Raw genomic sequence first — 16,341 nt, 5'->3', positions numbered from 1 at the left:
GCCATGTTATATATCCTCTCTTCTAACATGAAATGAGAACACATACAAGCTCCGATCTCAATCTTGTTTTATGCTAATAGTCCCTGTCATTACTCAGCCCCTGATCTTGAATTCCCCCCGGGCCAACCTAAAACACCAGAACATGGTGTCTGGAGGAGTTCAAAGGTTAAATAGAGGTTGTTGAGCCATGTAGCTGTTTTGAGTTGTCACCCCATGTCACTAGTTTACATTGCCTTATGTAAGGCAGCCTGTTGTTTTACACCACACAAGCCTGCACACACAGTTGGCTGTTGCCAGTGTCTTCTTTCTGTGTTCAGTCTTACATTGTTCAGAGTTTTGATCCCCCACAGGAGGCCTTTTGCCTCTTGCCAGGCCGTCATTGTAAATAACAATTTGTTCTTAATTGATTAGCCTGGTTAAATAAAGGTGAAATAAATACAATCCATCTTAACCTGGGAGTGTTTCTGCTCTCTGTGGGCGCGTCTCTCCCCCACCTACCCTGTGTGGGCGCGTCTCTCCCCCACCTACCCTGTGTGGGCGCGTCTCTCCCCACCTACCCTGTGTGGGCGCGTCTCCCCCCACCTACCCTGTGTGGGCGCGTCTCTCCCCACCTACCCTGTGTGGGCGCGTCTCTCCCCCCACCTACCCTGTGTGGGCGCGTCTCTCCCCACCTACCCTGTGTGGGCGCGTCTCTCCCCACCTACCCTGTGTGGGCGCGTCTCTCCCCACCTACCCTGTGTGGGCGCGTCTCTCCCCACCTACCCTGTGTGGGCGCGTCTCTCCCCACCTACCCTGTGTGGGCGCGTCTCTCCCACACCTACCCTGTGTGGGCGCGTCTCTCCCCACACCTACCCTGTGTGGGCGCGTCTCTCCCACACCTACCCTGTGTGGGCGCGTCTCTCCCCACCTACCCTGTGTGGGCGCGTCTCTCCCCACCTACCCTGTGTGGGCGCGTCTCCCCCACCTACCCTGTGTGGGCGCGTCTCTCCCCACCTACCCTGTGTGGGCGCGTCTTTCCCCCACCTACCCTGTGTGGGCGCGTCACTCCCCACCTACCCTGTGTGGGCGCGTCACTCCCCACCTACCCTGTGTGGGCGCGTCACTCCCCCCACCTACCCTGTGTGGGTGCGTCTCTCCCCACCTACCCTGTGTGGGTGTGAGCGCGCCGTCGGCCAGCGTGTAGTTGAGTGTGCGTATCAGCAGCGTCATGTCTTCGTGGCGGGGCAGTGGGACGCTCTCTGGCGTCCGCTGGCGTAGACATCGTGGTGTAGCCGCTTGACCCGCTCCACCACCGACTGGGCCACGGCCTCTAGGCTTCCCTGTTGGGCTAGTTCTGCTGCTACCATCGCTACCATCTCCTAGAGGAGGGGGAGGAGAGGGGAAAACGATGCAACGTTTCATCTCATGGGGAAATCAACTGAAATCAGTAGGGAGAGAGAGGGGAGGAGGGAGGGAGGAGGAGAGGTAGACAGGGGTAGATGATGTGGGAGTTGGGAAGAGGAGAGTAAGAGGTGGTGGTGAACTATGACGACTGGGAAAGACCAGCACCGTCCTCCTTGGAACGAGATCTTTATCAAAGAAGCTTGTTGTGAATGTATTGGTTAAGAGGTTCATTGGATAAGTGAATGCACCCACCTGATTGGCCTGTTCAGGTCCGTGGGCAGACTCCAGGGCTTTGATGAGCCCCTCTGACATCAGCAACAGGAAGCCCGTCACACCCTCTAACGATTGGCTGGCCTGGATCTCCGGCTCTGCTATGATTGGCTTGTTCTTGGCGGCGCTGATGGTCGTGGGCGGGGCATGGAGGAAAATGAAGAAGACGGACAGATCGAAGGAGAGTGAGAGCGAGTGAAAGAGAAAGAAAGGAGAAAAGAGAGGGATGAGATAGAGGTAAGCGATAAGAGGAAGTGCAGCAAAACATTGTTTCCAACCTACAATACAATCTAAAGTGGATCCTACAGCTATTGTATGTAGTAATCATGTGCCTATGAGTTATAGTGTTCGCACTGAGGCGGTGTGCCCTAGTAGGAAGTCCACTGTGTGCAGCTCACCCTGCACTAACATACAGAACATGAGCATGTCTACTTCTGCTAAGCAATGAAAACAATCAAGCATCCCAGAAAAGTGCTAAAAATAGCCCACAAATCAATCATTTGCTAGCAACAGGTGACATTCATATTCAGACAATATCTGAATCTCACTTAGATAATACCTTTGATGCTATAGTGGCAGCAACACATGGTTATAACATCTACAGAAAATACAGAAATGCCAAAGGTGGAGGTGTTGCTGTTCATCATCAGAACCACATTCCTGTAAAACTTAGAGGATCTCATGTTAAATACTGTTGAAGTAATATGGCTGCAGGTTCATCTGCCTCACCTAAAGCCCATTATGGTGGGAAGCTGCTATAGACCACTAAGTGCTAACAGTCAGTATCTGGATAACGTTTGAAATGCTTGTTAATGTTTGAGATAAACAGAGGGGTATATTTTGACAGGCTTTGATCACACTGCTCACTCAAGAGAAAGCTTCACACTGTAACTAGCGCCTGCAACCTGGTTCAGGTTATCAGTCAACCTACCAGGGTTGTTACAAACAGCACAGGAATTCAATCACCAACATGTACTGATCACATCTTTACTAATGCTGCAGAAATGTGCTTTAAGGCAGTATCCAAATCCATTGGATGTAGTGATCACAATAGTAGCCATATCTAGGAAAACCAAAGTTCCACAGGCTGGACCTAATATAGTGTATAAGAGGTCATACAATAAGATCTGCAGCGATTCCAATGTTGATGCTGTAAAGAATATTTGTTGGTCTGTAATGAGGTTCAACCAGACGCTGCACTTGACACATTTAGGAAATTGCTTATTCCAGTTGCTAATAAGCAGCACCCATTAAGAAAATGACTGTAAAAACTGTTAAAACCCTGTGGACTGATGAGGAATTGAAAAATGGTATGGTTGAGTTGGATGAGGCAAAAGGAATGTCAAATAAGTCTGGCTGCACAACTGATTGGCAAACGTACTGCAAATTGAGAAATCATGTGACTAAACTATATAATATATAAAAAGAATAAAAATAAACTATACTATGAAACAAAAGATAAATTACATAATGAACGATAGTAAAAAGCTTTGGAGCACCTTAAGTGACATTTTGGGCAAAAATTGAATCAGATTGCTCATTCAACACAAAACCCACTGTTATTGCCACTGATATAGATTTTTTCAATGGCATGATATGCCAGTAACAAATGCTGACATTACATATCCAAGTATAACAACTGATCAAATTATGAAAAACAAGATTTGTAATTTTGAATTCCGTAAAGTGAGTGTGGAAAAGGTGAAAAATGATTGTTGTCTATCAACGATGACAAGCCACTGGGGTCTGACAACTTGGATGGAGAATTACTGAGGATAATAGTGGATGATATTGCCACTGCTATTTGCCACATCTTCAATATAAGGCTACTAGAGAGCATGTGCCCTCAGGCCTGGAGGGAAGGTAAAGTCATTACGCTACCCAAGAATAGTAAAGCCCCCTTTACTGGCTCAAATAGCTGACCAATCAGCCTGTTACCAACCTTAGTAAACTTCTGGAAAAAATGGTGTTTGACCATATACAATGCTATTTTACTGTGAACAAACTGACAACAGACTTTCAGCATGCTTATAGGGAAGGACATTCAACAAGCACAGCACTTACACAAATCACTGATGATTGGCTGAGAGAAATGGATAAAAAGATTGTGGGAGCTGTTTTGTTAGACTTGTGGCTTTTGACATTATCGATCATATTCTGCTGATGGAAAAACATATCTGTTATGGCTTCATACCCCCTGTCTACCTGTCTAACAGATCACAGAGGGTGTTCTTTAATGGAAGCCTCAACAACACGATCCAGGTACAATCAGGGATTCAGCTGTCTGGATGACTCAACACTGTTGACGTCAGCTACTACAGAGAGTGAAATCACTGCAACACTTAATGAAGAGCTGCTGTTAGTTTCAGAATGGGTGGCAGGGAATAAGTTATTCCTAAATATTTGAAAAACTAAAAGCATTGTATGTGGGACAAATTATTCACTAAACAATAAACCTCAACTAAACCATGTAATAAATTACGTGGAAAGTTGAGGTGACTAAACTGCTTGGAGTAACACTGTATTGTAAACTGTCATGGTCAAAACATGTTGATACAACAGTAGCTAAGATGTGGAGAAGTCTGTCCATAATAAAGCACTGGTCTACCTTCTTAACAACACTATCAACAAGGCAGGTCCCACAGACTCTAGTTTTGTCGCACCTGGACTACTGTTCAGTCGTGTTGTCAGGTCCTACAGACCCTAGTTTTGTCGCACCTGGACTACTGTTCAGTAGTGTTGTCAGGTGCCACAATGAGGGACCTAGGAAAATGACATTTGTCTCAGAACAGGGCAGCACGGCTGGCCCTTAAAAGTACACGGAGAGCTAACATTAATGATATGCATGTCAATCTCTCACGGAGAGTGGAGGAGAGTTTGACTTCATCACTACTTGTTTTTGTAAGAAGTGTTGACGTGCTGAACGTACCGAGGTGTCTGTATAAACTACTAGCACACAGCTCAGATACCCAGCATACCCCACAAGACAAGTCACCAGAGGTCTCTTCACAATCCTCAATAACAGACTATGGGAGGCGCACAGTACTAAAAAGAGACATGAGTACATGGAACTCTATTCCACATCAGGTTACTGATGCAAGCAGTAAAACAGATAAAAATACACCTTATGGAACAGCTGGGACTGTGAAGAGACACACACAGGCACAGACACACATGATAAGACACACACTCTACACACAGGTCCACAGGATGTTGTATTGTAGAGATGTGATAGTAGAGTAGTGGCCTGAGGGGAAACACTTAATGTGCCGTGAAACGTGTTATGAAATGTAATATTTTAAACTATATACAGTGGGGAGAACAAGTATTTGATAACACTGCCGATTTAGCAGGTTTCCTACTTACAAAGCATGTAGAGGTCTGTCATTTGTATCATAGGTACACTTCAACTGTGAGAGACGGAATCTAAAACAAAAATCCAGAAAATCACATTGTATGATTTTTAAGTAAGTAATTTGCATTTTATTGCATGACATAAGTATTTGATATATCAGAAAAGCATAACTTAATATTTGGTACAGAAACCTTTGCTTGCAATTACAGAGATTATACGTTTCCTGTAGTTCTTGACCAGGTTTTCACACACTGCAGCAGGGATTTTGGCCCACTCCTCCATACAGACCTTCTCCAGATCCTTCAGGTTTCGGGCTGTCGCTGGGCAATACGGACTTTCAGCTCCCTCCAAAGATTTTCTAATGGGTTCAGGTCTGGAGACTGGCTAGGCCACTCCAGGACCTTGCGATGCTTCTTACGGAGCCACTCCTTAGTTGCCCTGGCTGTGTGTTTCAGGTCGTTGTCATGCTGGAAGACCCAGCCACGACCCATCTTCAATGCTCTTACTGAGGGAAGGAGGTTGTTGGCCAAGATCTCGCGATATATGGCCCCATCCATCTTCCCCTCAATATGGTGCAGTCGTCCTGTCCCCTTTGCAGAAAATAATCCCCAAAGAATGATGTTTCCACCTCCATGCTTCACGGTTGGGATGGTGTTCTTGGGGTTGTACTCATCCTTCTTCTTCCTCCAAACACAGCGAGGGGAGTTTAGACCAAAAAGCTCTATTTTTGTCTCATCAGACCACATGACCTTCTCCCATTCCTCCTCTGGATCATCCAGATGGTCATTGGCAAACTTCAGACGGGCCTGGACATGCGCTGGCTTGAGCAGGGGGACCTTGCGTGCGCTGCAGGATTTTAATCCATGACGGCGTAGTGTGTTACTAATGGTTTTCTTTGAGACTGTGGTCCCAGCTCTCTTCAGGTCATTGACCAGGTCCTGCCGTGTGGTTCTGGGCGGATCCCTCACCTTCCTCATGATCATTGATGCCCCACGAGGTGAGATCTTGCATGGAGCCCCAGACCGAGGGTGATTGACCGTCATCTTGAACTTCTTCCATTTTCTAATAATTGCGCCAACAGTTGTTGCCTTCTCACCATGCTGCTTGCCTATTGGCCTGTAGCCCATCCCAGCCTTCTGCAGGTCTACAATTTTATCCCTGTGGTCCTTACACAGCTCTCTGGTCTTGGCCATTGTGGAGAGGTTGTAGTCTGTTTGATTGAGTGTGTGGACAGGTGTCTTTTATACAGGTAACGAGTTCAAACAGGTGCAGTTAATACAGGTAATGAGTGGAGAACAGGAGGGCTTCTTAAAGAAAAACTAACAGGTTTCTGAGAGCCGGAATTCTTACTGGTTGGTAGGTGATCAATACCTATGTCATGCAATAAAATGCAAATGAATTACTTAAAAATCATACAATGTGATTTTCTGGATTTTTGTTTTAGATTCCGTCTCTCACAGTTGAAGTGTACCTATGATAAAAATTGCAGACCTCTACATGCTTTGTAAGTAGGAAAACCTGCAAAATCGGCAATGTATCAAATACTTGTTCTCCCCACTGTAACTATATATATAACTGCCTTAATGTTGCTGGACCCCAGAAGAGTAGCTGCTGCCTTGGCAGGAACTGATGGGGATCCTTAATGAATACAAATACAAAAGTGGAGCGTTTTCCACTTGAAATGTCTTGTACTCAGTCTACCTACCGCTATGTAGCACTGAAGAAATCCAATTGGAAACTCAATTAAGTGCATTTTTCTGTGGATAAGTTGAATCCTATTCAAAGATCCAGCCTTATATTCATCCGTTTGGCTCGGCTACAGAGGACAGCAGGAAATTGGACTTCTGAGCCTGTGTGTGGGTGTGTGTGTATAAATGGATGTACATGCGCTAGTGTTTGTGTGCACCCCTACCTCAACAGATCTATATCTGTGTAGTTATATTTAACCCTGTAGTCTCCAATCCTCCTGGTGCTGCTCTGACCAGCTATCAGAGCCGCCTGACGAAGACCAGACACATCAAGACCTGGGGGATGGAGGAGAGGATGAGGGGTAAAGTGGGATGAGGTGGAGAAGAGGAGACAGGTGGAGAGGTGAAGGGGAGTAGAGGATGCGACAGGGGGAACGACAGGGTGGGAGGAGGGGATGAGGTGGAGAAGAGGAGACAGGTGGAGAGGTGAAGGGGAGTAGAGGATGCGACAGGGGGAAAGACAGGGTGGGAGGAGGGGATGAGGTGGAGAAGAGGAGACAGGAGGAGAGGTGAAGGGGAGTAGAGGATGCGACAGGGGGAAAGACAGGGTGGGAGGAGGGGATGAGGTGGAGAAGAGGAGACAGGAGGAGAGGTGAAGGGGAGTAGAGGAGGAGAGGTGAAGACAGGAGGAGAGGTGAAGGGGAGTAGAGGAGGGAACAAGGAAACAGCAAGAAAGGGAAGAGGAGGGCAGACGTAAGGGACGAATGAAGGAGAGATGGGAGAGATAGGTGGCGGTGATGAAAGTAAGAGAGGAAGGGGAGGAGAAGAGGGGAGGGGGAAGGAGAAGAGGTCACCTTCAACCAGGTGTGCGTTTTCCAATGAATTGACCCCATTCCATTTTAAAGGCAGATTCAGCAGTATGACGTAGGTGCACAAAGTAAACAGCCTAGTGGGTCAAGTTCCACAACAACTAAGAGCGTTGAAGCGCAAGGCTCAACTTCTCCCGTAGCTACCAGGCTGTAACAGCGTGAAGTGAACCCATGCACAGACTCTGTGTGTGTGTGTGTGTGTGTGAGACTCACCCAGCCCAGCCAGTCTCTGGAGCTCGTCCTCGTTCTCTGTGGTGTGAGGTCGTCCAATCTGGATCACCTGGTTCTGACCGTCGCTGGTTGACTTACACAGCAGGGCCCGGTTGGTACCTGGACCACAACACAAACACAACCTGTTGTTAAGATATTCTTCTCCTTGTATAGGACTTACACAGCAGGGCCCGGTTGGCACCGGGACCACAACACAACCATTAGGCAACAATACAAACACAAACCAATCACAACCTGTTGTTAAGATATCCTTCTCCTCTTATAGGACTTACACAGCAGGGCCTGGTTGGTACCTGGACCACAACACAACCATTAGGCCACAATACAAACACAACCTGTTGGTAAGATATCCTTCTCCTTGTATAGGACTTACACAGCAGGGCCTGGTTGGTACCTGGACCACAAAGCAACTACCCATATGAATGAAATACAGTAAGAGAGTTTGGTTGGTACCGGGACCAGAAACAGAACATAATCTAGTATTGTATAATAATAGCATTTCATTTTATTGATTGATTGGTACATTCATAAATTAAAAGGCTGACCCAGACATCCTCATCACTCAGATCCCTGACTGAAACCAGTCTGAAACAGTCACTGTAATGGAGACCTCGCTGAATACTTCATTCATTTAATGGCTGGAATTCTCTCTCTCACACACAAAAGTTCCAAAGTTGTAATGATGTGCAAATAGTTAACCCTAATTGCTCCTGTAAGTCATTCTGGATAAGAGTATCTGGTAAATTACATTTAAAAAAAGAAAAGAATAATTAACAAATGTCTATTAATTGGTCTTTCTGGTTTTAAGACCAGTTGATTACAATCAAATAACCTGTCCATAAACAAATCAAATAACCTGTCCATAAACAAATCAAATAACCTGTCCATAAACAAATCAAATAACCTGTCCATAAACAAATCAAATAACCTGTCCATAAACAAATCAAATAACCTGTCCATAAATAAATCAAATAGCCTGTCCATGCTGGTGGGTAATAGCTTGGTTAGCATAATTGTAGAGGAGACATTGTTTACATCTTGTGTTCCTGACTGTGACATTGCAACAACTTCCACATCTCAGCAGAAATAAAACATAACAAGCCCATAGGACACACACACACACACACACACACAGAGTATGGAATGAGTCAGGTGACTCCACAGCTGGAAACACTTTTCTCCCTTAAAGGTTCCGTTTCATTGCCAAGGTCACCTCTCCACTTTGACCCTGACCTGTACATAGCTGGTGAGGTAGACTGAACAGTCTCCTTTTCCTCCTCTCCACCACCCCCCCTGCAATGAACAACCTTTAGTTTTCTCCCCCTGAAAAATAAATCATTTTCTGCCCTTATTCCGACACTTGAAAACCCCAAGTGTCTTTTCCCCTTCATTCCTCCCCCTTCTTTCTTAGTCTTTTATTTGGCCCCCAAATCCCCATTTGAGACGGGCAGAGAGGCGGCTAACCATGGAGGGGAAAAAAGGATCCCAAATGGCCAGTCTGGAATAGTTGACACCAAATCGTAGCTTTAAAGATCCTTTACAATTATGGAGGACTTAAATCACCAGTGGAGTTTATTTTCTATGAACCAATGACTGACACACACATGTCTGGATTGAATAGTCAGACAGATGGTATAAGGCCTATTGGACCAATGAGAAATGATTATGAAAATGGGTCTGGTTGTTATATCAACCCACGGTGAAATCCCAGGGAATGTGTGTGTTCATTTCAGAAATCTCTTTCTGGCTTTCGGCTAGAATTCTAATTTCCTACCAGAGTGGTCTGGCTTTTAGATTTTCTCAAATAATATGTTTAAATGTTTTTCCTCTCTCTGCCTCCGGGGTCACACAGACAGATGTTGACGAAGAAACGAGTTACAGGGCAGAAAGGCTGGAACAAGTCCTGTTGACGTTCTGAATATCATTTCTAACAGGCGTTTTGATTCAGAGAAGTAAATGGCATTGTAACGTGTGTGTAAAAGGTCAGTGAGGACATAAGAAGCCCTAAGAGGTATAATTGTGTTTGTATGTTTACATGGCTGTGGTCGTGTTAGTGCAAGGCTGTGCTCCTGCATGTGAGCTTCCTCTGTGTGTGTGTGTGTGGAACAACAGTACGTACCCACGTTGGCGATGTAGAGCTTGTTGTTGTGTATCAGAGCCACAACAGCGGTAGCTCCACCAGACACTTCCTGCTCCAGGTCCTTCAGCCTCTCGGAAAGCTTCTGACTCTGGGGGGAGAGCTGGTGGAACGATACTCCCTGGTGGAGGGGGGAGGGAGGGAGAGGGGGGGCAAAAAAAAGAAGAAGAAGAAGATGGTAATAGGAGAGAGATTAAGAGATTTAAGAATGTTAGTTAAGGTCGATTAAATGGCTAATGAGACTATATTGATTCCCAATGACTACATTCTAATGTGAATTAAAACGGTGGTTGCCATGGAAATCTAAGTAGTAGAAGGAAACTTAACACACTATGAGTGACAGAGTGCCATGCTTACCTCAGGTAGTTGGGATATAATAGTAGCCTTCTCTGCAAGAGCGTCACCGATTGTCTCAAAGTAACTCTTCTCTACAACGTCGAAGGCCTGAGGATAAAACAGAATCAATGGTATAAACATTCAAATAGCATTTCTTATGATATGATGCTTCTGCGAATGCGTTCTACCTAGAGCAGACAGGATTGCAGGCAGACACGCTGATTCAAAGACATAACAGTCAATATCTCTCTCTCACACACACACACACACCTGTGAGAGAATTCTGCGGACATCAGAGTCAGTGTGTGTAGACTTGAGCTGTCCCAGAAGCAGTTCTGCTGTCAGACACTGAGAGACGAAGCTGGACACTCTGCTCCCATCAAACCCATTAAACACTCCATACAGGAAACAGCCTTCCTCACCTCTGATTGGACAGAAAGAAACAACTTTGTCTGAGTGGTCAAAACAAGAACAACTCTTATGTTTGATTGGTCTGTTGCGAGACACTGGTCAAGTTTGTTTTGCATGGCCCGGATCCCCCTTGTGGGCAGTTTGGAATGGTCTAAAATAATCATTGGTACTAAGGAGAACTCTCCACCCACAGGGGCACTGGGCCATGCAACAACAAACTCACCCATTGAGACACAAAAATACACTGCTCCCATCGAACCCTGTACAGGAAACAGCCATCCTCACCTCTGATTGGACAGAAGACAACTCTTTATGTCCTATTGGTCAATATTCCTAGAAGTCTTCCTGGCTGTGTAATCTGCACAGATCACCAGCCTTGGTAAGTGTGAGTATGGAAGCTACATACGGGTCTGGGTTATACAGCAGGGCTCTCTTTTTTGGCCCACGACCCCACCATGTAAAACGTGATGTAATCAACAACAGCCAATGTTGACTTGAAAAAAAAATTGGGGCTATGACAGTCTATTACAAATCACACTGACAGTACTTTTGACAGTATATCAATATGAAGGAAGAATGGTTTGAAGTAAGGCTGGGACAAAACCAGTATTGCGATATTGTTTCCATGGCAAACATTTTAAAAACAAAGCAATATTAACTCTCTGGTTCTTTAAAAACCTTCTGTATGTAAAATATTGCGGGCAATAGTTTGGAAAATAAATGCATGTGACTCTGGATGACAAAATAATGTTTGTTTCCAACATCAGGGCTGTTTTCCTAAAGAAGTTAAATCCGCTTCATGTTTTATTGACTTGCCGTGATACTAAAGCCCAGCCCTAGTTTGAGGTGACTGAAATGCATCAGAAAGGTATTGGGAAGTTCAGAAGCTCATCAGGCAATCATTTTGTATGATCTTCTGTGTAGAAAGATTTTATTTTTATTTCACCTTTATTTAACCAAGTAAGCTAGTTGAGAACAAGTTCTCATTTACAACTGCGATCTGGCCAAGATAAAGCAAAGCAGTGAGACACAAACAACACAGAGTTACACATGGAATAAACAAGCGCACAGTCAATAACACAATAGAAAAAAGGAGTCTATATACAGTGTGTGCAAATGGCATGAGGTGGTAAGGAAATAAATAGGACATAGTAGCGAAGTAATTACAATTTAGCAAATAAACACTGCAGTGATAGTTGAGCAGATGGTGAAGTGTCGGAATAAATACTGGTGTGCAAAAGAGCAGAAAAGTAAATAAAAACAATATGGAGATGAGGTAGGTAGATTGGGTGGGCAATTTACAGACGGGCTATGTACAGCTGCAGCGATCGGTTAGCTGCTCAGATAGCTGATGTTTAAAGTTAGTGTGGGAAATAAGTCTCCAGCTTCAGCGATTTTTGCAATTCGTTCCAGTCATTGGCAGCAGAGAACTGGAAGGAAAGGCGGCCAAAGGAGGTGTTGGCTTTGGGGATGACCAGTGAGATATACCTGCTGGAGAGCGTGCTACGGGTGGGTGTTGTGGGGCCTAATTCCACCCCCAGTCTGATGTAGTGTGTGGTCTTGTCCAATCTGTTCTACTGAGGCTTGTAGAGGGAAACAGCAGACACATACGTGTTTCTGAGCGTCTCATCTTTCAGTAATGGGGTCATAAAGCGTTAAAAAAATAGAGCCACAATTGTAGGAAGAAAATAAAAACCGCTCTGTTAATTACAATTCAATTCAAGGGCTTTATTGGCATGGGAAACATGTTTACATTGCCAAAGCAAGTGAAAAGATAAAACAATACAAATTTCAATACAAATTTCACTAAACTTACAAAAAAAATATATATATCTATACAGTGGGGAGAACAAGTATTTGACACACTGACGATTTTGCAGGTTTTCCTACTTACAAAGCATGTAGAGGTCTGTACTTTTTATCATAGGTACACTTCAACTGTGAGAGACGGAATCTAAAACAAAAATCCAGAAAATCACATTTTATGATTAAGTAATTAATTTGCATTTTATTACATGACATAAGTATTTGATCACCTACCAACCAGTAAGAATTCCGGCTCTCACAAACCTGTTAGTTTTTCTTTAAGAAGCCCTCCTGTTCTCCACTCATTACCTGTATTAACTGCACCTGTTTGAACCTGTATAAAAGACACCTGTCCACAAACTCAATCAAACAGACTCCAACCTCTCCACAATAGCCAAGACCTGAGAGCTGTGTAAGGACATCAGGGATAAAATTGTAGACCTGCACAAGGCTGGGATGGGCTACAGGACAATAGGCAAGCAGCTTGGTGAGAAGGCAACAACTGTTGGCGCAATTATTAGAAAATGGAAGAAGTTCAAGATGACGGTCAATCACCCTCGGTCTGGGGCTCCATGCAAGATCTCACCTCGTGGGACATCAATGATCATGAGGAAGGTGAGGGATCAGCCCAGAACTACACGGCAGGACTGGTCAATGACCTGAAGAGAGCTGGGACCACAGTCTCAAAGAAAACCATTAGTAACACACTACGCCATCATGGATTAAAATCCTGCAGCACACGCAAGGTCCCCCTGCTCAAGCCAGCGCATGTCCAGGCCCGTCTGAAGTTTGCCAATGACCATCTGGATGATCCAGAGGAGGAATGGGAGAAGGTCATGTGGTCTGATGAGACAAAAATAGAGTTTTTGGTCCACTCGCCGTGTTTGGAGGAAGAAGGATGCGTACAACCCCAAGAACACCATCCCAACCGTGAAGCATGGAGGTGTATACATCATTCTTTTGGGATGCTTTTCTGCAAAGGGGACAGGACGACTGCACCGTATTGAGGGGAGGATGGATGGGGCCATGTATCGCAAGATCTTGGCCAACAACCTCCTTCCCTCAGTAAGAGCATTGAAGATGGGTCGTGGCTGGGTCTTCCAACATGACAACGACCCGAAACACACAGCCAGGGCAACTAAGGAGTGGCTCCGTAAGAAGCATCTCAAGGTCCTGGAGTGGCCTAGCCAGTCTCCAGACCTGAACCCAATAGAAAATCTTTGGAGGGAGCTGAAAGTCCGTATTGCCCAGCGACAGCACCGAAATCTGAAGGATCTGGAGAAGGTCTGTATGGAGGAGTGGGCCAAAATCCCTGCTGCAGTGTGTGAAAACCTGGTCAAGAACTACAGGAAACGTATGATCTCTAATTGCAAACAAAGGTTTCTGTACGAAATATTAAGTTCTGCTTTTCTGATGTATAATTTTGCACTCCCAATTTCAGTTTTTGATTTGTTAAAAAAGTTTGAAATATCCAATAAATGTCATTCCACTTCATGATTGTGTCCCACTTGTTGTTGATTCTTCACAAATAAATACAGTTTTATATCTTTATGTTTGAAGCCTGAAATGTGGAAAAAGGTCGCAAAGTTCAAGGGGGCCGAATACTTTCGCAAGGCACTGTATATTATATATATAGGTTGTATTTGAAATTGTGTTTGTTCTTCACTGGTTGCCCTTTTCTTGTGGCAACAGGTCACACATTTTGCTGCTGTGATGGCACACTGGAATCTAACCCAATAGATATGGGCGTTTATCAAACTTGGACTTAATCTCTAATAATTTGAGGGTCTATGTAATCTGACAACAGCATCTAGTGGCTAACAGACGTTACTGACGTAAACCCGGTTCTATGAACCAAGCAATTGAGGGGTGTTATCTAACAACCCCATTTCCAAAATCAGTCAGCACCCCTTGTTTGGGCAATGCTGGTATACAGGGACATATCAATGGCTCCAGTAGCATTTTCAGACTGCCAAACCAAACTATGCTGCCTTGAATATGTTTTTTGTTATATGGTCCTTTCCAGCATGGTTCCCGTACCTATAGTGGATATGTAACCAGGCCAGCTGGGGTTGGCCTTAAAGTGTGAATCAGGCACAGGTGTCTTAGTTACCTGAACCTGAAGTGTCCGTCCTCGTTGGGGTGGCTCTGGGTGTCCTTTCCATCGGGTCCGTAGGTACAGTTGGGGGCTGTTCCCACCCCGCACATCTGACACAGGGGCAGGTCATCTGTCCAGCTCTGATGCTACCAGGGTGGAGTTTGAAGAATGACATTAGCTATTGTGTTAAGTCATAGCGATCGTACTTATGTAGCCCAATTCTATGGTTTTAGTGTTCCGAGTTTTCTGACAACCATTGAAATTGTCCTGCTTAATTGTCTCCTCAGACTTCTGCTTCAGTTAGGCTTTGACGACCAAAGAAACTACAATATTCACATAGAAACGTAGGCTCAAAGTGTAATATTAAGTTAGTGTTTTCAGAAAATATCCCGTTCTTCACTACCATTGGCTAGCTACTGTAGATATAACCAATTATTTGGATAAAACTCAACTGACCCGTGGCTAAGAAAATCTCCCCTTAAATAGTAACTAGATAAATACATATAAATTGCCAAGTGAAGAACACAAACTTAGTTAGCTAGCTGACTAAACTAGCAATGTTTTTAGCCACGCTAGACTAGCGGCGGATGTTGCTGTTTGCGGCACAGGGCCCGTGAAGTAGTTGTTTCAATTGTCCTTTGGAAAGCTAGATTACTTTTTTCAAACAACAAAATATGACTGGAGTTATTTTTAACAATAAGCACGTCTACAAGAGGGAGAAATCGTTTTTGTCTTACGCTTTGCATCATTTGCCGACGCTGAGACGCCATCTTTGATGGAACTCTGTGGACAACTTTGATGCATTCATGGGCGTCAACCTTGCGCAGCGATTGCGCATTGACACACGTTGATCTTCACGTCTCGTTGATTTTCACGTCAAAATGTGCTTGAAAAGCAGTAAAGGGAGATATCTGAACTTGTACAAATCAATCAAGTTTCGCCTTCATACCTGAGCTTCTTCTCATTACTCTTTCTTCTCATGACTCTTGAGTAATCCAAACGGAGAGCGACCATTCAAAGATACTTTATCAACTAAAGACTGTTTGCTACAGTAAAACAAGTTTGCTTCTAATTTCCTTTATTATAGCGCCATCATGTTGACATGTGTTGTATGACACTTCGAGAGTCGAGAAAGAGGATGGAACATTTATTAGTTAGAGTCAGATGTGCTTGCTGAACAACTTTAGAAATCTGACATAATATTATTTTCTTTCTGGCACATGTAGCTGGCACATGTGGCGACAAAACTGTAAAAGCTACCAATACCAAAACAACTTTGAAATGTGCAGGCTCACTGTCCTCAGTGTTTGGTGCAAATGGCATCTGTTTAATCGTGATACATTTTCAATACTATTAGTACAAAACTCACAGTTGTAATACTTCCTGTCTTATGTTCAGAACCTTTCATTGTGCATTCATTGGCTTCATCTTTCACGATCTAAGTCATTCATGCAAAATCAACGTTCGTTGTGAAATATTTGCTTTAATCACAAATACAATATATACTATTCAGCAGACAGTCATGTGTGCATCCCAGGACTCAAACCCACTACCCTGGTGCTACAAGTACCATGCTTTACCAACGGAGCTACAAAGGATAAGGACAACCTACACTATTATTGGCACCCTTGATAAAGATTAGCAAAAAATACATAAAAATACAAATATACTAGATACAAAATTATTCTAATACAATATACTAGAACATATATATTTGGCCCAACAGGCAATCAGCAAGCAGTTCTCTTGCCTTCAGG

General features: G+C 44.3%; 1 protein-coding gene across 1 annotated transcript; it reads right to left on the bottom strand.

Annotated features, from left to right (window-relative positions):
• Positions 1-1,145: 1,145 nt before the first annotated feature.
• Positions 1,146-15,578, bottom strand: LOC121842854 (TGF-beta-activated kinase 1 and MAP3K7-binding protein 1-like; the record flags this gene model as incomplete). Its single annotated transcript, XM_042312625.1, is given in 10 exon segments — positions 1,146-1,223; positions 1,226-1,358; positions 1,636-1,780; positions 6,921-7,032; positions 7,779-7,895; positions 9,916-10,054; positions 10,291-10,377; positions 10,540-10,693; positions 14,600-14,730; positions 15,322-15,578. Coding segments are annotated over 10 exon segments (1,129 nt in total), but the record flags the coding sequence as incomplete, so codon positions are not given.
• Positions 15,579-16,341: the final 763 nt, after the last annotated feature.

Source organism: Oncorhynchus tshawytscha, unplaced genomic scaffold, assembly GCF_018296145.1.
Source record: "Oncorhynchus tshawytscha isolate Ot180627B unplaced genomic scaffold, Otsh_v2.0 Un_contig_3174_pilon_pilon, whole genome shotgun sequence".
Taxonomy (NCBI): domain Eukaryota; kingdom Metazoa; phylum Chordata; class Actinopteri; order Salmoniformes; family Salmonidae; genus Oncorhynchus; species Oncorhynchus tshawytscha.
The sequence above is the reverse complement of the archived record's forward strand: the minus strand, read 5'-3'. Positions and strand labels throughout refer to the sequence as shown.